The 27,119-nt window shown below is 50.4% G+C and overlaps 1 protein-coding gene across 8 annotated transcripts in view; it reads left to right on the forward strand.

Annotated features, from left to right (window-relative positions):
- The window catches only part of LOC146770465 (vacuolar-sorting protein SNF8-like), a 296,161-nt gene that overhangs the window by 68,857 nt on the left and 200,185 nt on the right, over positions 1 to 27,119 (forward strand). For 5 of the 8 annotated variants that reach the window (XM_085640436.1, XM_085640437.1, XM_085640434.1 and 2 more), the window contains exon 3: positions 5,402 to 5,459. The exons of the other annotated variants lie outside the window; for them this stretch is intronic. In XM_085640436.1, coding sequence (XP_085496562.1) covers positions 5,402 to 5,459 — 58 coding nt within the window. The remainder of the gene's footprint in view (positions 1 to 5,401; positions 5,460 to 27,119) is intronic. 8 annotated transcript variants of the gene reach the window in all.

Below are 27,119 nucleotides of genomic sequence, written 5' to 3' on the forward strand. Positions count from 1 at the left end.
TTTTTCCATGAAGTAGGAAAAGTGCCACAGTTGAACATATGTTGGAAGATAGATGTTAGTAGTGAGGCAATGACGCGTTTTGAGCTAAAAATACATCCCCAAATGCCAGTTCTACATTTTATGTAATTATGCACAAGCAAATTATGCACATTCCGCACATACTTAGGAAGCAACTAGCTAGAAGCTTGTTTCTTTTCTGTATTATGAGGACTAGGTAACTGCAAGGAAATGAATCGTGGTGCAGAAGGACTAATTTTTCTGCTGCATGCATGAAGATGTCCCAGCTGCTGGCGGCAAGATGCTGGTACTGAAGTTAAAAACAGAAACCTACCTATCACAATTGTGCAAATAAGATTGATTGGCAGGAGCATGAAGGCCGCTGTAGAGAAAACGGATACAAGTTCTTAGTGACATACAAGTGAAAACAATTCTAGCGGATGCTGGACCATGACTTCCATAAATATGCTGCCCATAAAGAGTTCAATTGTGTAAACACATACCGTAAGGCCACCAAAAGAGAGGGGTGTTGCTGTAGAAATTTTATTATACACTCCTTCTACTTTTTGTAAGAAAAAGCTAGCCAAACTGTTACGTAAAGATTGTGTAGGTTCAATATGCTGTTTCATGTCTGTTGTCAGTTTGATAACCATATTAAATAATTCTTTGGTAGAGTTTTTAGCTTCCTCTATTCTCTTTTTGTAATAGGATGCCTTTTCCTTGGCAATTAAAGCCTTATACTCTGTTAGGCAGAGTTTATATTGTGTCAAAGTTGGCTCTCCATTTTTTCTCCTGTTTCCTGCAGCGTTGCTTTTGGGCTCTGCCTCTGAGATCTATGGAGAACCAAGGTGCCGACATTTTTGATCGTATTTGTTTTGCTTTGCTGGCACCAGTAAGGTGATAGTAGAGTCTAGCCATTGATTGTATTGGGAAACAGCTGTATCTACATTGTTTGAAAGTTCCGAGAGTGAGTTGATAGGGTGCAAGAGAGAAGATCTGATTGAATTATATGCCAGTCCCGAGATGAAGAACTAAGTGGGCGTGCATTATTTTGGAGGTTAGGGTTATTAATGCTGATGTCGAACAGTACGGCCCTGTGGTCAGACTAAACTAGTGGAGGGGTTTTAATGTTGCCCAGAAAATAATTGCTAGAGAGAATTCCATCAAGTGTCTGTCCTGCCAGGTGTATAGTGGCATCTACCATCTGTGATAGACCCAGACTCGATAGTGTATCTAGAAGAATGTTAGTGTCTGTGTCAAAATGGGCTTTTAAGTGGAACTTAAAATCGCCTAGTACTGGGTAGTCAGTGGTGAGGATGTTTCGCCTTAGAAGGCTGAAGATTTCCTGAGAGAGAGCTCGTCTGGGTCCAGGAGGTCTGTAAATGATCGTGCTGTTGAAAGACTGTTGAGGAAAATCCTATCATAAAAGAGGAAGCTTCGCATTGCAAAGCGGCAGCAAGGCCATAGTTTACTGAGAGATCTGCCCTGTGGACTATTGTTTTAGTGTCCAATCTGCTCTATACATTACAAAGCCGCCAGGAAGGGCAGATAACAAATAGGAATTACAAGCTGGATCGGCCCACGTTTAAGTAATAAAAGCCAGGGACAGCTAGTGGGTTTCCATAAACAGGTGGTAATCAATGCTATGTTTTACCAATGACCTGGCATTGATCAACACGCAAAGCATGACTTCACTAGGCAATAACGCATTGCTGTAAGAATTCTCAAGAGTTGAGGGCTGTTCCAAGGTCCCTCCGTCCAGGTCAGAGGTCGAAGAGGTAAACCCACCTGAAGCTAGCTGATCTCCACAGCTCTGGTAAATTAGTGGAATTTCAACTATGAAGCAGGAGTAATCCAAAATGGGCAGTCAGCTCCCTTTCCTGGATTTAGTGTGAGCAGCTGGTCCCTGGCGTAATAAAGGGGTTTTGGAGCTTTCCCGGAACAGCCAGGGGGACTGGCACTAGTCGCGGATGGGCGCAGTTGGGCTTGACTTTGGTGTGCCAGTGGCAGAGACATACTGGATAGTTCTAGATATAGCCTGCCATGAAAAGGGGGACGCGGCTTGCGCACAAAGCTCGTCAGCTGGAAAAAACAGCAGGGAAACGAAAAGAGAAAAAACAGGGTCTAGCAACTACTACAACCAGCCGTAGGCTCCCCTGCGAGCTGGTTGCTACTAGTAACATAAAACAAATTAAAATAATTGCGAGGAAGTTAAAACATAAAATCAATGAAATCTAGGGGAATCCCCCTTTCCAATGGCCCGTTGTCTCGAGCGAGCCAGGCACCTCCCAGAATAATGGCAGCACTCTGCCTACAAGGAAATTAAATGCGGGCACTTGCTGTGTAGCATTTTGAGCTCCCGGAAGGATAAAGGTTGAAATAGCATTGATCCTTCGACCCTGCAACTGTTTAAGGGGGTCTGTGTGATCAAAAATGGTTCAGATACGTTTTAAAATCGGGATACAATCAGGCATACCTTTAAGAGGAATTGGCATTTTAGAAGGTTGTGTATTTAAACCTTAAAAACAAGTCAATCGTATTTTAGGCTTTACTTGGCATTCCTTGTCAGTCTGTGTGCTTAAAACGCATGAAATAGGGAATGCATATGTCTCCATATTCTTTCACACGATGCACTGAAGTGGCCCCTTTATCTTCAATGCTTCTCAGGCTAGCTTGATTCCAGTGGCATAGTGAACATGGGACCCACATCTGGGGATACCCTTCCCACTAAGGGCTACTATATCAACACAAAAAGTTGATGGACGGGATGCTGAATATTGTCAAACATTCACCTCCAGTCACAGATCTGGGTTTAATCCATCATTCTTTAGCTCACTTCGCCACCACAGTTTAGACCCAGCCATATGCAAATCAGTCTTGACAATGGTCCCTGTAGAAACAATCCAGCCCGAACTGCCAGGCCAGGTCCTCTCTGGACTAGACAACAAGCATCCTGGGACCCATTTTGGGGTATCACCCCTCATCAGCGAGGCTAGCTTTGTAAGAAAGTGCCCTCTTTTTGCATGGTTGCCCCCACTTTTTGCTATACTGCTGATGTACTTTGAGTGTGCCCCGGGTCCCTGCCAAACAAGTACCCATGGCCTATGTTCTTTCCCTAAGACTGCATTAAGACAACACCCAATTGGCACTCTTTGGCTACAGGTCAGTCCCTTGTAAATTGTAGCACAGACACCAAGGGCACTGTAGCCAGGGAAGGCCTCTAGGGGCTGCATTACTTATTGTGCCACCCTTAGAGGCCCTGTACCTTGACACACACACACACACACTGCCTTTGCAGGCTGCATGTTTTGGTGCAGAAGAAAGTGAAGAGTCGACATGGCACACATCCCTTTGTGCCATGGCTACAATCCACTGCCCTGGCATAGATCAGCCACCCCTCTATCTGGGTGCACCATTCCAGTGGTGAGGGTCCAAGTGCATGAGCCCTGTACCCCCTACAGTGTCTAAGCCAATTCTTAGACATTGTAAATGAAGTAATGCCATTAAGAGTATATGGTGCTGGGAGTTTGTCATTACGAACTCCACAGTACCATGATGGTTTTACTGGAAACTGGGAAGTTTGGTATTAATCTTCTCAGCACATTAAACCCACTGATGCCAGTGTCGGATTTAATGAAAAATGCACTCAGAGGGCATCTTAGAGATGCCCCTGAAAAACGACCTAACACTAGTGTCCAGGATGAGTGGCTGCTCGCCAGCTGCCACCATGTTTCTGGACCCCTGGGTCGAGAGCCTGCTGCTCTCGGGGGTCTGAAACAATGCACATCCTGGGACGAGGTGCCAAGCCTCCTCCTCCAGGATGGGTAGGGGCCACGAAGGGGAAGCTTCAAAGGGTTGCCACCTTTGAGCTTCCCCAGGCCTTTTGCTGCTTCCAGCAACTGACCCCCACCGGTTCTGACCCCCACTTTGTGCGGGAAAATCAGTGTGCAAAAGCAAGTGAGGAAGGGAGGTGTGCTGACCTTTGCCAACCCCACCCCTCATGTGGGGGAGGCGAGGTGAAGCACAACTCTCAGTCCCAGCCAATCAGATTGAGGCATATGCCCCCCTCTCACTTGAGGGTGGCAGAATAGGGGGTGTACTCACCCCAAGGAAGGGACCCATTGGTCCCTACCTTTACCTACCTGTGACATCCCTAAATCTAGTATAATGGGTCAACCCTAAACCTTGCCTCCTCAGATAAGAACCGACCAAGAAGAAGAGAAGAAGAAGGACCGAAAAGCCATGCTGAATCTAAGAGGAGGAGGATGCCCACTGACTTGGTCCCAGCCCTACCGGCCTGTCCCCACCTCAAATCTGCTCCAGCAAAATCCCGGTGTATCCTTCAGCCAGCAGCCACAAGAACCCGAAGGACCTTCCCTGCCATCCACAAGAAAGACTTTGTCTCCCGTGAGCCCCGGATTTGCTCACCCACAGACTCTGACTCCGGCCAAATCCGTGAGTCTTCACCTCTTTGCACCCGACACCCACGGCCCGAGTTTGAGTGGCCCAACACACCGAGGAGGTCTCCCTGGCAATCCTTACCTGAGGTCTGGTGATCTCTGACCTGCTTTGAATCTCCAAGCGAAGCCTGCAGCCTCTCTCTGGAGGATCTTCCCGACCGCGACCGGAGCTGGTAAGAAAGCTCGACACCTAAAGACACACCTGCACCCGACGTCCCACGGCCATGGGTTGCCCAACCGACAGTGTCCCAGCATCTCCAGGCATCCCAAATTACCTCTCCAGCCGGTGGTCACCTCCAGAAGATCTTCGTCCCCGAACCGGAGAATCCCTATTGAAAACAACAGGGCACCTGGCGCCAAAACAGTACCCTGCACCTAGCCGCCGCTGCGGGTGTACTTTGGGGGGGTGCTAACTCGGATCCCCCTTTGCTCTGAGCTTAACACCACAAGCTTTGCTCCCACACCCTGTGGCCTACCCGTGAGCATCCACCAACCGGAGGCCCCTGTCCCCCATTGGATAACATTGGGCCTCAGCACTCTGTGCCCGGCCGCCGTAGTGCTGCTGAGGGTGTTTCTAGGGTGCATCCTTGACCTTGGGGGAACCCTGGTTCTAACTCCAGAATACCAACTCACACAACAAAATATTTACCTTTTAACCGATAAATTAAATTCTCTCCATAGGAATACATCGACTGTTTTTTCTTGAAAAATGTTTTAAGTGTGGAGTTGATTTGTATGACAACCTGAAAAACTGCAACTGTACAAAAACTGATTTACCTATCTTTTCTTTAGAAAATGTCCCAGTGTGATATCTAGGCATATCACACTGAGTAGATCCGCTGCGGGTCTCACATCATTCTGTGCATCGCCACATGCTAATCTATTGAATATACTATCACGTATTGCTGAAAAACGCCTGAATATCTTCACCACCTTATCCACAGAACCATCATTACTGCGGCTCCAGCCCCTCCTGAGTCCACGTACGACTATCCTTTTCCCGCAAGTACTATCCAGGCTATTTTCATTGATTCAGGCTTGCACCTTAACTGTCCTGATGATGATCCTATTATTGTTTTTAAGTGATCGAAACGTCGTCGACTAATGTAAACAGTCTACACGTTAATCGCACATGATAAAAAAGTGCAGTTACTGTTTCTCTTGTTAGAAATTGTGCTCAATATTCCACAAGCTAACCCGTCTTGCCTGATATGTTTTTGTCCTAAATGTATTTGTTATGTGTTCATGTAGGATGCAGGATTGTGTCCCACGTTATTGCTACGTTTGTAATTTTGTTCTTTGACATTTTTGATTTATTAAATTGATTGTCCGGCTGGACACTCGCATTATAGTACTGATTCAAGTCCATCATTTTTTTTTTTGATACTCTAGTTTTATTAGATTTGAAACATACAAACAAATCAGAAAAATCACGGATGGCAAATGATCATTTACATCTTCAAAATCAATGCAAACCACAGTTCCACTCCCCAGGGAATGCATATTGGCAAGAAGATTTAGCAAATCACTCAGTTTCTTCCACAGTGCCCAGCCATTTACCCCACACCCTCCGATATTTCTTAGGGCATCCTCGTGCCGTGTACAGGACTTTTTCTTGGCTCGCGCACCAGTCCACTCCCTTGCGCCACTTTCCCAGGTCTGGAGGATCGGGACATTTCCATGCCGCCGCTATGTCGCGATTAGCTTTAAAACATACAACAAATCAGAAAAATCACGGATGGCAAATGATCATTTACATCTTCAAAATCAATGCAAACCACAGTTCCACTCCCCAGGGAATGCATATTGGCAAGAAGATTTAGCAAATCACTCAGTTTCTTCCACAGTGCCCAGCCATTTACCCCACACCCTCCGATATTTCTTAGGGCATCCTCGTGCCGTGTACAGGACTTTTTCGTGGCTCGCGCACCAGTCCACTCCCTTGCGCCACTTTCCCAGGTCTGGAGGATCGGGACATTTCCATGCCGCCGCTATGTCGCGATTAGCTTTAAAACATACAAACAAATCAGAAAAATCACGGATGGCAAATGATCATTTACATCTTCAAAATCAATGCAAACCACAGTTCCACTCCCCAGGGAATGCATATTGGCAAGAAGATTTAGCAAATCACTCAGTTTCTTCCACAGTGCCCAGCCATTTACCCCACACCCTCCGATATTTCTTAGGGCATCCTCGTGCCGTGTACAGGACTTTTTCTTGGCTTTCGCACCAGTCCACTCCCTTGCGCCACTTTCCCAGGTCTGTAGGATCGGGACATTTCCATGCCGCCGCTATGTCGCGATTAGCTACAATCATAGCTGTGTTAAAAAAGGTCTTGCCATTTCGGGACCCATCTAGCCCATCCATGATCCCTACTAGCGATGGACGTGGGTCGTGGGGAACCGCCCAACACAGGACCTCTGTAAGCTCCTCCTCAATGGCCCCCCAGAATCTAACCAGCCGAGGACAGGACCAGACCACATGAAAATAATCTGCTGGAGCCTGGCCGCACCTTGTGCAGGACGGGTCAGAGCGTAAGCCCGCTCGGTGGAGGTGCAGTGGAGTGAGGTAAGCGGTGTGTAGATAGTATAGTTGGATTAGCCTGAGTTTGGCGGAGGCGGTGACCGTCTTGGGTGCCATGAGGTGGGAGTGGTATTGATTAGGGTGCGGTATATACGAGAGATGACCCCCTACCCAAATCACCCAACAGAGTCTGGGCCTCCGTGGGGCTGTATTCTGGGAGCTGGGTGTCGTCAGTGATGTGTGCCTGGGGGCGTGTCATAACTGTAAATATTTATAAAATTGGGAGGGGTGTAGGGAATAGCGGGTTTGCATGTCTTGGAAGGAGAGCATATGGCCTCTAGCCCAAACGTCCCCAAGTTGCGTGATGCCGATGAGATTCCACGTTTTGAACCCCCGCAGGCCACTTACTTCCTGGAGCCAAGCCCCATGCCAGATGGGTATGCATTGGGTCAATTTACCCGACCAACCGGTGTGGCGCAGCGATGCCCGCCAGGCCAGCAATACAGACCACGTCACGTCTGGCAATTGGGACGGGGTGGGCCCCCGTACATCATTGCCTGGACTTTAGATAAACCCAACTCTCTCAATTCCAGCCGGTAGGCCGGATCAGACCATCCCCCATTAAACCAATCGTGGACCACCAATAGACATGCAACTAAAAAATACAGATACAGATACAGATGCGTCATTCCCATGCCTCGGTCAAAGGAGGGGATCTGACATGTGGACAGGGCCAAACGCGCCCTCCCTCCGATGATGGGGCGGGGCGTGGCACCAGGAGGAGGCTTGGAGTACATAGAGGAACCTGGGAAGGATCAACATTTTAAATAAAGCAACCCGACCCAGAGGGTTCAGGGGTAGTGTCTTCCATTTTTGAAGGTCCTCTTTGGCCTTTTTAACCAGTCGGGCGACATTGAGGGACCAGCCCAGCTCTGGAAGCACGGTAATACATATCCCCAAATACTTAAAGGTGTTGCGCCGAAGCGGTATATTGGACTGCCAGTCGTAACAATCCCTCGATAGGTGAAGTGGGACCAATACTGATTTCCCTGGGTTCAGACGAAGACCCGAAGCCTGCCAAAATGCCTGCAGCAACTGGAGACAGTGTGGCCCCGAGGAGGCGGGTTCGGCCAGAAAGAGCAAGACATCATCTGCATATAGCGCAATCTTGTCCGTTTCGGTATTTGGCTACTCCTAACCCGTAATGCGGTCGTCAGCCCGCACCAAGGACCCCAGGGGTTCCATCGTCAGGGCGAACAGCAAGGGCGAGAGGGGACATCCTTACCTTGTACCCCTAGTAATGGGAAAGGCTTCGGACGGCACACCGTTCACCAACACTCACGTGCACGGCTGTGCGTAGAGTACAGGGACCAGTACCCGGAATTGGGGCCCGAATCCCATCTCTGCCAACACATCTTGGAGGTAGGCCAAGTCCACTGAGTCGAAAGCTTTTGTGAAATCTATGAGGAGGAGAGCGAAGTAAGGAGTGAGTAAGTGTCGATGGGGCAGAGGCAGTGACGGGTCGCACGTTCGGACACAGAGCCGCATTGGTCCGGATGGACTAGCGAAGGCAAGTACGGCTTCAGTCGCTGGGCCAGGATGGTTGCGTAGAGTTTGATCTCTATATTCAGGAGAGATATGGGACGGTAGTCCGCGCAGTGATGGGAGGGAGGCTGGGAATATCAGGAGGACCACAATAGTGGCAATATCAGTTTCCGCCGGAAAAGAGCCCTTTATCAAGGGCTTCCCGAAAAAGGCCGGCTAGATGGGGCACGAGAGTGTCACGATATGACGTATAATATTCTTGGGGAAGGCCGTCTGGTCCTGAATTCTTACCCGATGATGTAAGGGAAATTGCTTCCTCAATTTCTTTTCTAGAGATGGGGTGGTCTAGGTCCTTCTGGGCGGCCGTCTCCAACCGGGGGAGACTCACATTGCCCCTTTCGAGGAGAACGTGAAGCGATAGGTCGGGGGTTTGTGCTGCATAAAACCACCGATAGTAACCCGCGAACGTGCGTGCCATCGCTAGAGGGGCACCATGCATCGTACCTTGATTGTCTACTACTTCTGGAATTATACGATTCGCCCTAGGAAAAGTAGCTAACCTATGCAAAATCGTACCATTTTTGTCTCCCCAGCCATAGATTCGCGCCACTGAGGTCCTCCAGAGGAGCTTGGCCGCATCTACTGATAACTGCTTGATCTGGGCCCGGAGATGGGCTAGCTGACAGCTTTGGGCTGCATCCTCCGATAGGGAGAGTGATTGTTCCAAGCGAAGCGCCTGCACTTCCCTCAGGGTAATTTTCCGTTGCTGCGCCTGCCTCGGTTTCTTAAGTTGCCCTTTCACGATACCCCGTATGGTTGCCTGCCCGGCCTCCCACAGGATGCCCGGGGAGGATACGGATCCCTCGTTGGTAAGAAAATATTGCTCGAGTTCCTTCCCTACCGCCTTCTTAAATTCTGTGTCTTGGAGGAACCAAGCGTTCATCCTCCACGTTTGGCGGGCCGAGGGAGGGGGAGTCCCTGTACTGAGGAGCACTGGAGAATGGTCTGAGATTCCCCTAGGTAGGATACGAGTGTACACAATTGTAGAACAGTCAGTGGCGGGGAGAAAGATCGCGTCTATGCGTGCCTGTATACGGTGGGCTGCAGAGGTATGAGTAAAGTGGGTGGTGCGTAGATGCCACGTGCGCCACACATCAGAGCCCAACGACTCGGACCAGGTCCTCAATTGTTTTGCTTGCGCAGTACGGGCAGCGGAAGGAGGGACCGTTGTATCTAAGGTCGGGAGGGAGACTGCATTGAAGCCGCCACCCACGACCGTGGTGTCCAGAGGGAGAGTGGACAGGAGGACGGATGTCTGTGCCAGTGTGGGAGTGAGCATTGAAGGGGGAGAGTATATGGACATGAGGTTGAGAGGGGAGCCACAAACTGCCACGTATGTGCCCTGAGGGTCGTGTCTCACCTGGGACAGGACGAAGGGCAGATTGCGTCTTATGAGGATGGCCACCCCGCGGGAGCCTCTGGAGAAGCTGGAGTGCCACACTCTGTCATACCCATATTGGGCAAAGAAAGGGCAGCAGTTACCCAGGAGATGTGTTTCTTGGATGAGGAGGATGTCAATGTAGAGGCGTTGCGCAGGACGGCAGAGCACTTCAGTCTGTCCAGGAGAGGACGTGGAGAGAAGCCCCGATTGTGGTGTCGTCAATCATGGCGGGTGATATCTGGGTCTAAGACATGCCCTCCCAGGGGGGTGCGTGTGGTGGCCAACATATATGTGACAGATCGCATGTGTTAAGAGCTAGTACAGCCCTTGAGGAAGAGGCATGTGCCGGTCCGTGAAAGCTGAAACAACAAAACAAACAAAACAGAGGGAAAAACCAATCCCAACCCTTTCCCCTCCTTTCTCCCTCCACCCTCCACCTTCCACTTCGAAAACAGAAACATCTGTCGACCCCCTCCCATTTAACTAGACCAAACTAAAACGCTCTGATTGGTTGCGTGGAGGACCCCTCCAGAAGAACGGATAATCAGTGCATCGGCATTAAACAATTTGAATGAACATAGAAGTCTACCAATGTCAGATGACCACCCTCCCCCCTCCCGATGAGGTGCCCCGCCCCAGTGGTGGACCTACATTTGAAACGGACCACAAGGCTACAAAGAGTAGGAGTGCGGGAAAGGTCCGAGTCCACCTGGGCCAGCGGTAAGGACGAGCCCAATAAGTTCTCAGTGGCGTGATGCCTGTTTCGTGGTGGAGAGCCGGATTGGCTAGAGGAGTCGCGAAGTTCGGGAGCCGCCACACTGGAGGATCTGAGCACTGTTGCTTGTGACTGGCGCCCCTTACGAGACCTCGTGCGACGTCAGCGTTGGCGTCCCGGTGACCTCGGCCCCTTGGGTTGTGACCCCATGCGCTCCGATGAGGTGTCGCGCCGTGGTCGGAGGGGGCGCACCTCCGTTAGCCATGTCCATGTCGCCTGGGGCGAGTCGAAGAATTGCGTTTTGCCCTGAAAAATGACCCAAAGGCGTGCCGGGAATTGCAGCTGGTATTGTAAGCCCAGGGCGAGCAGCTTTTTCTTAACATCCGTGTAGGAGTGCCGGAGATCCTGGTCTTCCCTGGTGTAGTCTGGGAATATCATAATGATGTGATTTTGGAACTTGAGAGGTCCTGCCGCCTGCAGGATGGCATCACGGTCCTTGAAGTTGAGAACTTTTAGGATGATGGGGCGGGGCGTGGCACCAGGAGGAGGCTTGGGCGCCAGGGACCTGTGGGCTCTCTCTACAACGAACCACGTCGACAGAGCGTCTTCAGGCATCCATGACTTAAACCAATCTTCAATGAAGGTGGCCGTCTGGCCTGCTTCCACCCCCTCAGGAAACCCCACCAGGCGAAGGTTGTTGCGATGTGCACGATTTTCCGTGTCCTCGGCATGCCTATGGAGCTCCCTGGTGTGAGTGGTAAGGTGGGCCACCTGTTCCTTGAGCTGTGAGATGTCGTCCTCGGCCGTGGATATGCGGGATTCGGCTTCTATCAGCCGCGCGGTGGCGTTGCGGAGGTCCTGTCTGAGGAGAGACACGTCAATCTTGATTTCCCCAATTTTCCCTTCAACAGATGCTTGCGAGGCACTGATAGCCTGGAGGATGGTGTCAAGATCTCTGTCCTGGGGGGGAGGCCCCCCCCACAGCCCTCCCAGGAGGCTCTAGCTCAGATGTGGTAAACCGGTCCATTTTGGTCTGCGTGGGAGCCGGTGTAGATTTGGGGCCCTTGTCCCTCCCCATGGCCAGGAGTAGTTCTCAGTGTCGCTGCGGTGGAGGGAAACCAAACAGGTCGGAAGGTCGGTGTGAGGGCCAGGGCCCCGCAGACGAGTGGAGTGTTTATAGTCAAATCAGAGGCCACTCCAGATGCAAATAGAAGGGGGACACTGTCCACCGTAAGGACGCAGCGGCGCTGACCTCGGGTCCGAGCGGGAGGGGCGGGAGGCCAATAGAACCCCAGGAGCCAGCCTGTAGGCGGGGCTCCCTAGCAGCGAGGGACCAGCTGGCGCGGGAGGCCCCCCACCAACAATCAATCGGGTGACACCCGCAACTGTACTCTTCACCGTCACCCGGTGTGATGGCCGAGACCGCCCTTCCCCAAGGGCAGGGCCCAGTGCCGAGGGAACGTGTGCAGACCAGCCTCCTCAGCGTCTGAGGTCCGCAGACAGCCGCGAGGGAACAAGAGCGGGCGAGGGCACGAACTCACCCCAGGGCCCAGCTGATGGGAAATCAATTGTCTGAGGCCTGCGTACAGGGAGCGCCCTCCGCCACCCGGCAAGATGGCCGAATGCGCCCGTCACAGACCAGGCCCCAACGAACTCATGCACCACAAAAACCGGGAACTCTGGTCCAGAGCAAGGGAGATGCAGGGGCACACGCACCGCTGCACGACGGTGCAGCCGATCCCCGCCTCAGGTATTAGATGGAGAGAAGACTCCCCCGGACTCGGCGAATGAATCAGCCAGGCAACGGGGGGCTCGACCCAGTGTCACCTTCTCCGCGGGCCCCACCGCAAGCCCCACCGCTTCGGGCACCCTGGTCCGGCCCCACAGTCAGCCCCGGTGCAAGATGGAGGGACAGATCGCCCCACGGCACCCAGCAAGCGGAGGCGGGGGGGGGGGGGGCGCGAGTGTCCCGCGCCGCTGCCCGTGCCGACAGCTGGCCCCCTCACACTGTTAAGGACCGCAGTGAGGCCCACGGCCAGAGGCCCGCCCAGCCTCGCGATCCGTAGGCCTTCTTTGCCGCCACCTCCTCCACGTCGCTGGTGCCAGCCGACGTGCTGGCAGATCAGACGCCGGAGGCCACAAGATGCTTCCGGGCCGGTCTCGCCCCTCGACTGCAGGGCCCTCACGACTTAGGAGCAGCCCGGCCCCTGCAGGCCTCGCCAGCCACACGACCCTTTCTAGCACCAGCACTCGTCTGGCGCCTCGACCCCGATGACAAGGGGCCGCGCACATGGGGACAGACAGGCCGCAGCAGGCTGCGGGCCACAGATGGCTGCAAAAACCCCACTCCGGCACCGAAACACCGGACAGGTAGAGGTCCCGTATGGGTGCCGATGTCCGTAGGATTCGAGGCGGATGACGAAGGGGGTCCGGAGTAATCTTAGAGTGCGACCGCCATCTTGACGCCTCAGGCCACGCCCCCCAATCTATAATTATCCTATCTCCTCAACTGTTGCGTTTAAGGACCACTGTTCTAATACTAAACTGTTACCCAAGGTCCTTATCTACCTTCTGGGTTCCCTTGTTTTTGTAAAAGTATAGTAATTCCCTGCAGCAGAGATCTGAAAGAAACACGTTAGTTATAGATTCCTTACCTTAGTCCATATATTGTGAAAAAGAGGTGGCAAAACAAAAGGCATACAACATATATGTGAGAATGGAATTCCTTTCAAAGGTTATCGCATTCAAGTATAATTTGCTGATAAGTCTTGAGGTGCAATAAGTATACAAAACCGTGATGGATGGAATGCTTGAATTAATGAACAAGTTACTTACCTTCGGTAATGATATATCTGTAAGAAACATTAGTTAGTTATAGATTCCTTACCTTAGAATTACCCCCAGGCGTCAGACTGGATCCTGGAAGTTTTTTGGCAGCAGTACTTCTACGCGTTGGAAGGTGGCATCGGTCGGCTCCGCGTCCGTCGTTGGCGTCGTGTCGCCGGGATGACGTCGCGGCAGCTACTTAGACACCGCTCTCGCGTGCTGACATCAGTTTTTTCTTTTTCTACGCCAGCCAGTGCAGATCTGGGAAGAGCGGTACCTCCAGTCACTTTTTGACTGACATTTTCTCGACTATCGTCGACTTCTTTTTTGAGTCTTCGACTTCTGGTGCACAAGGGATGCCCAGCTTCAAGGCCTGCTGTTCCTGTAACCGACTGATGACGGTGACTGATCCGCACTGCATGTGCCTCATTTGCCTGGAGCGCGACCACGACCCCAGGTCGTGCTCCGACTGCCGGTCGATGGCGCTGAAGGCTTTGCAGGTGCAGTCCTGAAAGCTGCTGGAGCACCGGCAGTCGGATCCATGCCGTTCGAGCTCCCGGTTACGAGGGAGGTCGATGGACCGGTCGCGGAGCCACCACCATTCGTCCAAGTTATCGAAGTCTTCGCACTCGTGGTCGGGTATGTCAAAGCATAAGAAGAAGTCAAAGAAGCATCGCCGCTCTTCGACTTCTCCTCGTCGGTCTGCCGATCCGACGAGGGATGCGGGTGGTGCCTCTCCCGCGGCTCCGCGTGCGGAGCCCGAAGAGTTGACTCCGCATTTCTCTCCCTTTCCGGGACCCGGAGTGACTCCCACCCAGCTTCGTACGTTCTACGAGGCGATGCATGCCATCTTTGGGTGGCCCAGACCCGTCGGCGTGCCTTCGAGCCCTGCGGAACCGGTTGGGGGGGCCTAGGCCTTTAACGCCGACAGCTCCGGCCCTGGCGCCGCAGGCCCCCCTTGGATCCAGGCCGGGATCCGGATCGGCGCTGGTTGACCTCATTACGCCTCCACCGGCGCCGCTTCCTCCGGCACCATTACAGGGGTGTGGAATTGTTTAAAAAATGTACTTGTCTAAGGGACAACATTTTTTAGAAATCTACTTTTCCTGCAAAGAAATCTACTTGCCTTACCTCTTCACTAAATCAATATGATGAACAGATTCAGTCCCACTTAGATCAAAGCATCATCTCTGAAAGTGTGTAAGGTTTTCATTTGGATGACTCAATCTGTGACATTGTGATACATAACGGCAAGTTTGGAGTGGGTTGGGGGGGGGCTCTCTTAGGCCTATGCTGTAGAGGTTTTGCCATTACACAGGCAGTCCTAGAAGCATTATTAGGGAATGAACTGCCCTTTAGAGCATGTGGAAAAATCACTAAGCCTGAATCCGTACTGCACTACCCTGTAGTTAGCATTTTGTGATTTCTGATATAAAGCATACAGCATAAGAACAATTTCACTTGTTCTGCTGCATATCCGGAGAGGTTTGTAACATTAGCTCTTTCTGAGTTTCGCAGCTTCTATAGGACTTTCTACATGTAGTGTATTCACCTGCTTTACATGTGATTATTTTCCAACAGCAAATCCTTCCTCACTGCCTCGGGGTACAGACCTTATCTCTGTGGTGCCATTTCAAACACCGCTCCCTTGCAAGATGTAGCTGTAATATAGAATCCAGGGCATAGGGTTGAGAAGATCAGCACAACACAAAGGACAGACGTCTAGGCCCAGAGAGGCATTTACAGCCTGAAAGCCACAAGCGTTGCTGTTGTGGAGCAACAGAGGGCCTCATCAACCTATCTACTCTAAGCAGGATTTATTTGAATATATTTACATTACTATGTTCGCTTTACTCTGTACACTATTAAGAAGCCCATTTCAATGTACCGAATAAACACACTATCCAGTTATACGTGCACCTTTATTTATTTACACCTCCCGCTACATTTGAGATAACCATTCCACATATTACCTTCTTATCTTACCTTGCAGTGCACCAGGCTCTTGTAGGCTCTTGTAGGAATGTGGCTTATCAGCTTCCAAATGAGGGTGTTGAGCCTCTAACCTAGGCTCACCACCACCTAGCCACATCGTGTGATCCTGGCAAGTGTTTTATTTTTCTGGTCTTCCATTTCCTAATCTTACAAGATTAGTAGTGCTCACTTAAAGGTAAACTCATTTTAATAAGAGCTACCTAAAACAACAGTAAGTTGCTAAACAGCACAGGAGCACTGTTATTAACCTTAACTTTAATAGTTTTTGCAGGGGGTAGTAGGGACAAGAAGAGCTTTTCAGAGACTTGCCTGTTATTGTTGTAAATTAAGTAAAATGTTGGATATTGGAATGCCTGAGCTATAGTCAGGGCCACTGGAATTATGCGGCAAGAGAGGACAAAATTATGTGGCAGGGTTGAGTAAATTATGCAGCAAGAAAAAGAAAATGATGTGACATAATGCGGCACATTTTGTAATAGTATTCATTATTTAATCATTTTAAAGTTCCGGGTGGATGACCAGCTCTTTGTTGGATACGTGGGTGCCAAGAAAGGTCGTGCCGTACACAAGCGGACTATCTCCCGATGGGTCGTCTTGTGTATCAAAACATGCTATTCTCTTGCTAAGAAGGAGCCTTCATTGGGGCTGCGCGCCCATTCCACCAGGGCGCCGGCAGCCACAACTGCTCTGGGACGGGGCGTTCCTCTGAATGACATCTGTCAGGCTGCTACATGTGCATCGTTGCACACGTTCACCAAGCACTACTGCCTGGACAGTCCAGTCCGGAGAGACAGCTTCTTTGGCCGTTCTGTTCTCCAGGACTTTCTGGTGTGATCTTGGTTCGCAGGCCCACCTCCGGGGTTGGTATTGCTGGGGTACCTTTTCTAAGGTAAGGAATCTATAACTAACGTGTTTCTTTCAGTGGAACAAGTTACTTACCTTCGGTAACGATATATCTGTAAGAAACATTAGTTAGTTGTAGATTCCTAACCGTCCCACCCACCCTCCCTGTTCTGTGAACTGATTTCTAGGGTTAAGGTTATCCTTTCAGGGCCCTAGTTTTGTGCTCCAGTGGTCAGTGTCTTGCATGGCGTTTCTGGCGCGGAAAGTCAGGTACAGAACTGACGTCAGCGCATGAGGGCGGCGACTAAGTAGCTGCCGCGACGTCATCCCAGCGACACGCCGCCAACAACGGACGCAGAGCCGACTGACGCCACCTTCCGACGGTCAGAGGTACTGCTGACGAAAAACTTTCCGGATCCAGTCTGATGCCTGGGGGTAACTCTAAGGTAAGGAATCTATAACTAACTAATGTTTCTAACAGATATATCATTACCGAAGGTAAGTAACTTGTTCATTAATTCAAGCATTCCATCCATCACGGTTTTGTATACTTATTGCACCTCAGGACTTATCAGCAAATTATACTTGAATGCTTTAACCTTTGAAAGGAATTCCATTCTCACATATATGTTGTATGCCTTTTGTTTTGCCACCTCTTTTTCACAATATATGGACTGAAGGCAATAAGTACAGCATTGAAAAATTATATTGAACGTGGGCTCAAGTTTCTATTCTGCTCGGTCCTATGTAGAATTGTGGTTGCCAAGAGTTTTGCTCCCTGAGCTTTTAGAAAAATAGCCGAAATGGAAATAATGCCCCCCCCTTCACTTACCATGTGTGAGAATGTGCCCTCTTTCTTGCATGGTATGCCCCCACTTTTTGCTGAATTGCTGATGTGCTTTGACTGAGTGTGCCCTGTGCTCCTGCCAATCAGGTACCCAGGGCCTGTGTTCCTTCCCTAAAACTGCATTGAAGCCTAAACCCAATTGGCATCTCTGGCCACATGTCAGCCCCTGGTAAATGGTACCATAGGTACCCAGGGCACTGTGACCAGAGAAGGCCCCTAAGGACTACAGCACTTATTGTGCCACCCTTAGATGCCCGGTACCCTGACACCAACACACTGCCTTTGCAGGCTGAGTGTCTGGGTGCAGAACAAAACAGAGTCGACATGGCACACATCCCTGTGTGCCATGTCCACAAACCACTGCCCTGGCATACATCAGTCACCCCTCTAGCCTGGGTGCCCTATGACAGTAGTGAGGGTACAGGTGCATGAGCCCTGTACCCTACAGTGCCCAGGTCTATTCCTGGGCCCTGTAAGTGCAGTGCTGCCATTAAGAATATATGGTCCTGGGAGGTTATCATTACGAACTCCACAGCACCATAATGGCTACACTGAAGAATGGGACGTTTGGTATCAAACTTCTCAGCATGTTAAACCCACACTGATGCCAGTGTGGGATTTAGTGTAAAATGCCCCACAGAGGGCATCTTAGAGATGCCCCCTGAAAAACGACCAACTACCAGTGACCTGACTGAGTGGCTGTGCAGGCTGCCACCACCAGACATGTTTCTGGACCCCTGGGTTGAGAGCCTGCTGCTCTCGGGGGCCTGAAACAATGCACATCCTGGGACGAGGTGCCAAGCCTCCTCCCCCAGGATGGGCAGGGTTCACGAAGGAGAAGCTTCAAAGGCATGCCGCCTTTGTGAGCCTCTCCAGACCATTTGCTGCTTTCAGCAACTGGTCCCTACTTTGGGCGGGAAAAATAAGTGAGGTAGAGAGGTGTGCCCACCTCTGCCAACTCCACCCCTAAGGTGGGGGAGGTGAGGTGAAGCACAACCTCGCGTCCCCGCCATCTTGAGGATGGGGGGACCCAGCCAACCAGGGACAGGCTCCTGCCCCCCTCCCACTGGAGAGTAGCAGAATAGGGGGTGTACCCACCCCAGGGAAGGGACCCATTGGTCCCTGCCCTTTACCCACCTGTAACGCCCCTAAATTTAGTATTTAGGGGCACCCGGAATCTTCCTTCCTCTGATCCAGCAACCACAATAAAAGAAGAGAAGAAGAAGGACGAAAAGCCGTGCAGAGCTAACAAGAGAACGACGCCCACTGACGTCTCCCCTCGAACCTGCTCCTGCAAAACTCCAGCGTGTCCAGCGGCCAGCAACCTCAAAAACCCCGGAGGACCTGCCTGCATTCACTCTCCAAGCTGTTTCTCCCGTGAACACCGGACATGTTTGAACTGCAGCTTCTGGTGCCAGCCAGAAACCGCGAATCCAGCCCTCTCTGCACCTGCTGAGCCAGGCCCGAGCTTGAGTGGTAAAACACCACGAGGAGGTCCCCCTGGCGATCCTGACCCGAGATCCGGCGACCCCTGACCTGCCTCAAGCCTCCAGACGATGCCTGCAGCCTCAATCCAGAGGACCCCCCTAACGCGACCAGAGCTGGTAAGAAAATCTGACGTCCCAAGGCACCCCTGCACCCGACGCCCCACGGTCATGTGTGCCCAACCCAGCGGTACCCAACTAACCCTCAACATTCTAACTTACCCCTCGAAGTGGTGGTCACTCCTGGAAGATCCTCGTCCCCGAGCCTGCAGTGTTTCTTTGTCCTGGAGAATCTCCATTGAAATCAACAGAGCACCCGACCTCAAAACAGCACCCTGCTCCCGGCCGCCCTAGTGCCGCAGAGGGTGCCCCTTATGTGCTAACCTGGTCCCCAACTTGCCCTGAGCTTGACCCTAGGAGCTTGGCTCCCACAACCCCGTGGCCTGCTTGCCAGCAGCCACCAAACGGTGCCCCCTATCCTCCATAGGATAACATTGGGCCTCAACACTCTGCACCCAACCGCCCTAGTGCCACTGGGGGTGCAACAACAGTGCATCACTGACACTGGGATACCCCTGAGTCTAACCCCAGAACCCTAACTCAAAAGACAGATTACCTACCTGGAAACCGATAACCTCTTTTTCCTCATAGAATAACATTGACACTTTTTCTCCCAAAAAGTTTCTAATTGTCGACTTTTGAAAATTACAAATATTCCTAAAAAATCAGCCGAATAACCAAAATGCATTTTCTCACCTGTTTTCAGGAAATGTCCCAGTGCTGAATCTAGGTATCCAGCACTGAGTAAGAAAAAGTATCATTAACATAACTTACCTGCTAAGTGAATTTCCTCCCATAGGATAACATTGGTGATTCAATGTGAAAATGTTTTGAAGTGTCAACTTTTGAAATGCAATGATATTCTTTAAAAATCGTACCTCTAACTAAAACGCATTTACTCACCTGTTGTCAGGAAATGTCCCAGGGCTGAATCTATGATCCAACCCTGTGTTAGTAAAAGTAATCTGAAAAGTAATTAACTGCATTTTACTTAAAAAGCCCATTCATTTGAATGTACTATACCTGCAATGTGTTGCAAACTGCTTACTTAAAACTGTAGCCAAAACCAGTACAAGTTATACTGCAATTTTGAACTGTGGTTATACAAGTAATTTACTACTGCAAAGTATTAATATGCTTACCTGTACCAGGCTTGCTTGGTTCTAGAAATAAAACAACAGTATATTTTTTAGGTCTCGCTGAGCAAGCGCATGCGCAGCTCTGAGACATTTAGTAGGTGAGTTTTCAAAGTGCTACCCCACACTTTGGCTAACCTAGCGCTTGCGTTCACGCGCGCAGCCGCCAGCTGTCTTTCACGGGTGATTAAGTGCACCACTCGCCGCACGTCTTGTTTTCTTTCTTAGCCTGCTTTTGATAGTCGAGTCCTGTTTTTTAAATCGATCTGACGAGCGCAGAATACTTGAATTTATTTATGTAATCTCGGACAGAAAGAAAGTTTCTTGTTTTTTTTTTCTTTTCTCGTGCTTGTTGTTATTCACAGGGAGGCCGAGGACATTGCTGAAACCGATAGCTTTTCAGCTGTGTGGCCGAAACATATCTGACGAGGGCAGAATACTTGAATTTATTTACGTCATCTCGGACAGAAAGAAGGTTTCTTGTCCTTAGTTCAAGCTAAACAGCCAACTGCCATTTATTTAATTAAATGCAGCTTTTCTGCGGGGCCTGCATATTGCATAATGTTTCCAATGCCACAATGTCATCCTTAAGATATCAGTACCGTAGCTTGCTGGTGCACTCTTCTCGCTTCATGTACCACTGACATCCATTGTGGGAAGTGTATTGTGTTCGTTATCATTGCCAGTTATTCTCAATTACCGAAATAAAGCATCACAAGACAATTTGTGATGTATTTCATCCGAGAAAGTATTACTAGGACTAACAAGTTTACTGTAAAAATAACTATTTCTTAGGAAAGCAAACACATTTGATGGACATCACTTTGAAAATAAACATGTACATGAAAATCTTTTTTTTATTGTTACCTCACATTAAACTTGCATTGGTTATAGAAATATCTGCATTGTAACTGGCATTACATCAGTGATGTTATCGCAGCCAATCGAAGGGTGAAGCGATTGATTAAAGGTTTTTATATAATTGACACAAAAAAACGTATTTTGTGCTCCCTCATACGTGGTGCATTGTAAAAGGACACGGGGAATAATTTCTTCTGAGTGTGTCTGCCACGTGCAGAGCTTTAACTCCATCAGTTTGCCAAATCAACTATTAATTAAGCATTGCACATAATTTTATTAAATCTAGTCTAGTAAGGAAATATGTACGTCACCAGGCGAGGCAAGCAACCTTTAAAAAAGCACATTTCTATGCCTGTTTTTTTGCACATTGACTATAAAGATTGTACGATTTCAGTATGTGTACAACCTGTATGTGTACATTGCACCCTTCTACCCACTGTCTTTAACCTTTCTTTAACTACATCTTTCAAGATTTTAACCACGTCCACCACATCCACCCCCACCACGTCCACCACCACCACGTCCACCACCACCATGTCCACCACCACCATGTCCACCACCACCATCCCCACCACCCTCACCACATCCACCACCACCACCACCGCCACCACCACCACCACCACCACGTCCACCACCACGTCCACCACCACGTCCACCACCACATCCACCACCACGTCCACCACATCCACCACCACCACGTCCACCATCACATCCACCACCACGTCCACCTGCACCACGTCCACCACCACCATGTCCACGTCCACCACCACGTCCACCACCATGTCCACCACTATGTCTACCACCATGTCCACCACCACGTCCACTACCACATCCACCACCAGGTCCACCACATCCACCACCATGTCCACCACCACCACATCCACCACCACATCCACCACCACATCCACCACCACATCAACCACAACGTCCACCACCACCACATACACGTCCACCACCACGTCCACCACCACCAACACATCCACGACCACTACCACATCCACCACATCCACCACCACGTCCACCACATCCACCACCACCACCACATCCACCACCACATCCACCAACACGTCCACCACCACGTCCACCACCACCACATACACGTCCACCACCACGTCCACCACCACCACCAACACATCCACCACGTCCACCACCACTACCACATCCACCACCACATCCACCACCACGTCCACCACCACCACCATGTCCACCAGGTCCACCACCACCACATACACCACCACCACCACATACACCACCACCACCACATCCACTACCATCATTTCGACCACCACGTCCACCACCACCATGTCCACCAGGTCCACCACCACGTCCACCACGTCCACCACCACCATCACATCCACCACCATCATGTCCACCACCACCACGTCCACCACCACCACCACCACCACGTCTACCACCACCACCACGTCCACCACTACCACGTCCACCACCACCACTTCCACCACCACGTCCACCAACACCACGTCCACCACCACCACGTCCACCAACATGTCCACCACCACCACCACATCCACCACCACCACATCCACCACCATGTTCACCTCCACGTCCACCACCACCACCACGTCCACCACCACCACATCCACCACCACCCCGTCCACCACCTCCCCGTCCACACCGTCCACCACCACATCAACCACCACGTCCACCACCACGTCCACCACCACATCCACCACCACGTCCGCCAGGTCCACCACCACCACATACACCACCACCATGTCCACCACCATCATTTCCACCACCACGTCCACCAGCACCATGTCCACCACCACCACCACATACACCACCACGTCCACCACCATGTCCACCACCACCACCATCACATTACCACCACCACCAAGTCCTCCACCACCACGTCCACCACCACCACATCCACCACCACGTCCACCACATCCACCACCACGTCCATCACCACATCCACCCCCAACACCATGTCCATCACCAACATGTCCACCACCACCACCACGTCCACCAACACCACGTCCACCACCACCACGTCCACCAACACGTCCACCACCACCACCACATCCACCACCACCACATCCACCACCATGTCCACCTCCACGTCCACCACCACCACCACGTCCACCACCACCACATCCACCACCACCCCGTCCACCACCTCCCCGTCCACACCGTCCACCACCACATCAACCACCACGTCCACCACCACGTCCACCACCACATCCACCACCACGTCCGCCAGGTCCACCACCACCACATACACCACCACCATGTCCACCACCATCATTTCCACCACCACGTCCACCAGCACCATGTCCACCACCACCACCACATACACCACCACGTCCACCACCATGTCCATCACCACCACCATCACATTACCACCACCACCAAGTCCTCCACCACCACGTCCACCACCACCACATCCACCACCACGTCCACCACATCCACCACCACGTCCATCACCACATCCACCCCCACCACCACGTCCATCACCACCACCATGTCCACCACCACCTCCACCACCAATACCATGTCCACCACCACCAACTCCACCACCAAATCCACCACCACATCCACCACGTCCACCACCACAACATCCACCATGTCCACCACCACGTCCACCACCACCACACATCCACCACCACCACACATCCACCACCACCACGTCCACCACCACCACTACTACCACGTCCACCACCACGTCCACCACCACCACTACTACCATGTCCACCACCACCACATCCACCACCACCATGTCCACCACCACGTCCACCACCACCACCACGTCCACCACCACCACATCCACCACGTCCACCACCACGTCCACCACGTCCACCACATCCACCACCATGTCCACCACCACCATGTCCACCACCACCATGTCCACCACCACCATGTCCACCACCACCATGTCCACCACCACCACATCCACCACCACCACCACACAACCACCACCACCACATCCACCACCACCACCACATCCACCACCACCACCACATCCACCACCACCACCACATCCACCACCACCACATCCACGACCACCACGTCCACCTCCACACATCCACCACATCCACCACCACACATCCACCACCACCACGTCCACCACCACGTCCACCACCACCACATCCACCACATCCACCACCACCTGTGACGGGTAAAGTGTCACTGGAAGGCAGAGGTAATAGGAGTGTCAACCCCGCCTGTGCATGGGACATTTAAGTATGCATTGGGTGCAAGAAGACGGGAATAGGGACTAGAAGTATTACACCAGACCCAAGATACATTTTGAAGAGGCACAATGTCACAGGGGCTCCTGTAAAAGCACTCTCAACTTCTCTACCTCACAGTGGTATACCTGCATGAGCCACTCACTCAAAACAAGCATTGGCATAGATCTCGCCTTTGGGACCTTAAGTATTTAGCCATGCAACACGTGATGTTGTTGCACCAAGGATATTGTGCTGGATAACTAAACACTTATAAGGTCCCAAAGGCGAGACCTATTGGCTATGCCAATGCTTGTTTATACAAAACAATTGGCCTAGAGTTCAGTTCTTGAGTGTGTGAATTCATTTGCTGACTGAGTGTGTACATCAAATGCTTAACACTGTCCTCTGATAGTGCCTTACTGCTCGACCAAGCTACCACTTTAGAGAGTAAGGTTCTACCTAACTTTAACCTCTGCCAAACCTCTGCAGACCCTTGGACTCTATACACACTGTACCTCACTTTGGTGCAGTATATATAGAGCCAGTTTCTTGCACCATGGTCGTGATTGTATGGACTCAAGTTGCCCTTTCTCGTGTTATTGTGTCCTCTTATTTCACATTGACATCTAAGTCTACTCGGATATGTGTCACTGGTGCTGCTGACGGTGCTTGGTTCTGCGGAACACACAGGGCTATTTCAGGATACACAGTTTGCAATCCAGTTCAGTGTCCTGCAACACACTGGTGCAAAGGGAACTCCTCCAGGGTGGCAGGCAGTCGTGTAATGCTGGGGTGAGGGGTGTTCATGTGTGGTAATCAGGCTAAGTCTTGCATCAAAAACTGGGAATTTCGTTTTTCATTTCCATGGCTGTGCTGCCTTTTATGTGTTTTATCGGTGCTGTTTGTGGTGTCCATAGCCACCACGCTTCTGCTTGTTGGTGGCCTTACGGTATGTGACCACACAATTTAATTCTTTAAGGGCAGCATGTTTATGGCAGTCATAGTCCAGCATCCTCTAGAATTGTTTTTACGTGTATGTCGCTGAGAACTCGTATTCGTTTTCTCTACTGCTGCCTTCATGCTCCTGCCAATCAGTGTTATTTGCACAGTTGTGATAGGTAGGTTTCTGTTTTGAACTTCAGTACCATCATCTTGCCGCAGCAGCTGCCTCATCTTCCTGCATGCAGCAGCCAAATTAGTCCTTCTGCACCACGATTCATTTCCCTGCACTTATCTAGTCCTCATGATACAGGAAAGAAACAAACTTCTAGCTAGTTGCTACGAAATTTGCATAATTTGCCTATGCATAATTACATAAAATGCAGAACTGGCATTTTGGGATTTATTTTAGCACAAAATGCATCTATATTCAAGGAAGCATTTTGCGCTACAAAAAGTGACAAAAAACAAAAGAACCACAAATGACCACCACCTGGGCTCTGTCGTTTGCACTGTTCCAGTGCGTACCACGAATAGCGCAATTGCACTAAATTTTTACAGCGAATGATGCTTAATTACGCCAAGTGGTCTCCATCCTATTCAAAGGAACACGATTTTCGCTTGTTTTATCAAAACTGGTTGTAGTGTTTCAAAAAAAGTGGGTTTCCAGCTCATACAGTGAACGTTAGTCTCCAGTGTATAGCACTGTGAAAACTACGTAAAATCAAAGGAGCTATGGCCATATGGTCACTGCTGCAGGTCAGCTGCAGCATTTATTTGCGCAAGGGGGCCATATAAGGGTGCAGCATTACTATGTGCATGGGAAAGTATTCTGACATAACTGAAGCAGGTTGGTACATCTTAACTCCTACTTACATATACCTTCAGTATGCTTTAAGGAACTTAAGTCGTACCGCTGCTTCAGAAACAGTGCATGGATTAGTCTTTTCTTCGGTTGGAGGGAAGTACACCCCCCCCCTCCAATAGAGTTTAACCTTTAGTGAACTCGAGACAGGAATGTGTCAGTCTGTCTTTTGGATGGTCTCTTAAGCAATAGTTCAGTTAACCTCAAGCAAGAAAATATAACACATAGGATAAGTGATAGGGACACTGGTTCTAAATGCGAATATTACAGTGGTTCTTTTCAGTTCAAGCCTGCTAGACAGTGCATCACTGTCTGTTGAGAGGCACACAGCGGCTTATCAACAATGTAAATGGGCTTGGAGCCCACCCGCTGTTTACTATTGGTTGGCTTTCCTTGTCATTCCCATTTGCCTACTTCTTATTTGTGTCCCAGCTTGTCATTTTGGTGTTTGCCTCTGCTATGGAGCATTGCCTCTTTACAATCTCAGTGATTGGCTGACATCGCTACTTCCACTGCTTGATTTTCAAGCGCTACCTTTTTCTTTCATGTTGAGCACTCAATGACAGTGTGTATTTTCAAGCTGTCTCCCTCTTGTATTTCTCTCCACTCGGGTTGCTCTCTGTCGCCTGCCTCACACCCTGTTGCGCATGCCCGTATGCTCCTCCCCATTGCTTCCCTGTGCCCTCCGTGTTGCTTCGTACCACCCTCTGTGGTGTTTTCCCCCCACTCGCGCCTGCCATGTAGCCCCTCCCCCGTCTTACATTAGTTCGATCGGTAATTACAAAGATCAAAAAAATGCTTGCATCATTTTGTATGTCGCATGCATATGTGGTGCATGCAACTGCAAAATGACTCAAGGGACCTCGTCAAAGGCTTTTTTTCTGTGTAGCTTTAGCCACGCTGCATCACATCAAACATTGGCAAAGCTAAGTGGTCAGAAAGCCGAGACCTATTGGCTTTGCCAGTGCTAGTTGTAGTTGGATTCTTGTGCAAGCATATGCCTCACGTCTACCTCTTCCTCGAAGATCCATAGACCCAATGCAGTAGTCCTCATTTCATTAAATCCTCTTTCTCGTCCCAGTACTTCCTACCTGGGGTGCCAACAGATATTATCAATGGTATAGAAGAGGAATGAGTGGATTCCCATTTTATAATCTTTCTACCAGGCAAGAGGACTTAATGTCTTAACAGTAAAATAATGGTTTAAGATTATATTGAGATGAGGTATTGACTACCTTAGTTCGCAAGTACTCTGATAAGGTAAAGAGGAAGTGGTATAGTGATGATTACTAGTAAGTAATCAAGACTTTAAATTTCTCTCTGCGCTTCACAGCATTGGTTGGTAAGTCGTATGCGCTCTATAGTCCAAGCTTTTGATTGCAATC

The sequence above is a fragment of the Triturus cristatus genome, unplaced genomic scaffold, assembly GCF_964204655.1.
Source record: "Triturus cristatus unplaced genomic scaffold, aTriCri1.1 SCAFFOLD_205, whole genome shotgun sequence".
Taxonomy (NCBI): Eukaryota; Metazoa; Chordata; class Amphibia; order Caudata; family Salamandridae; genus Triturus; species Triturus cristatus.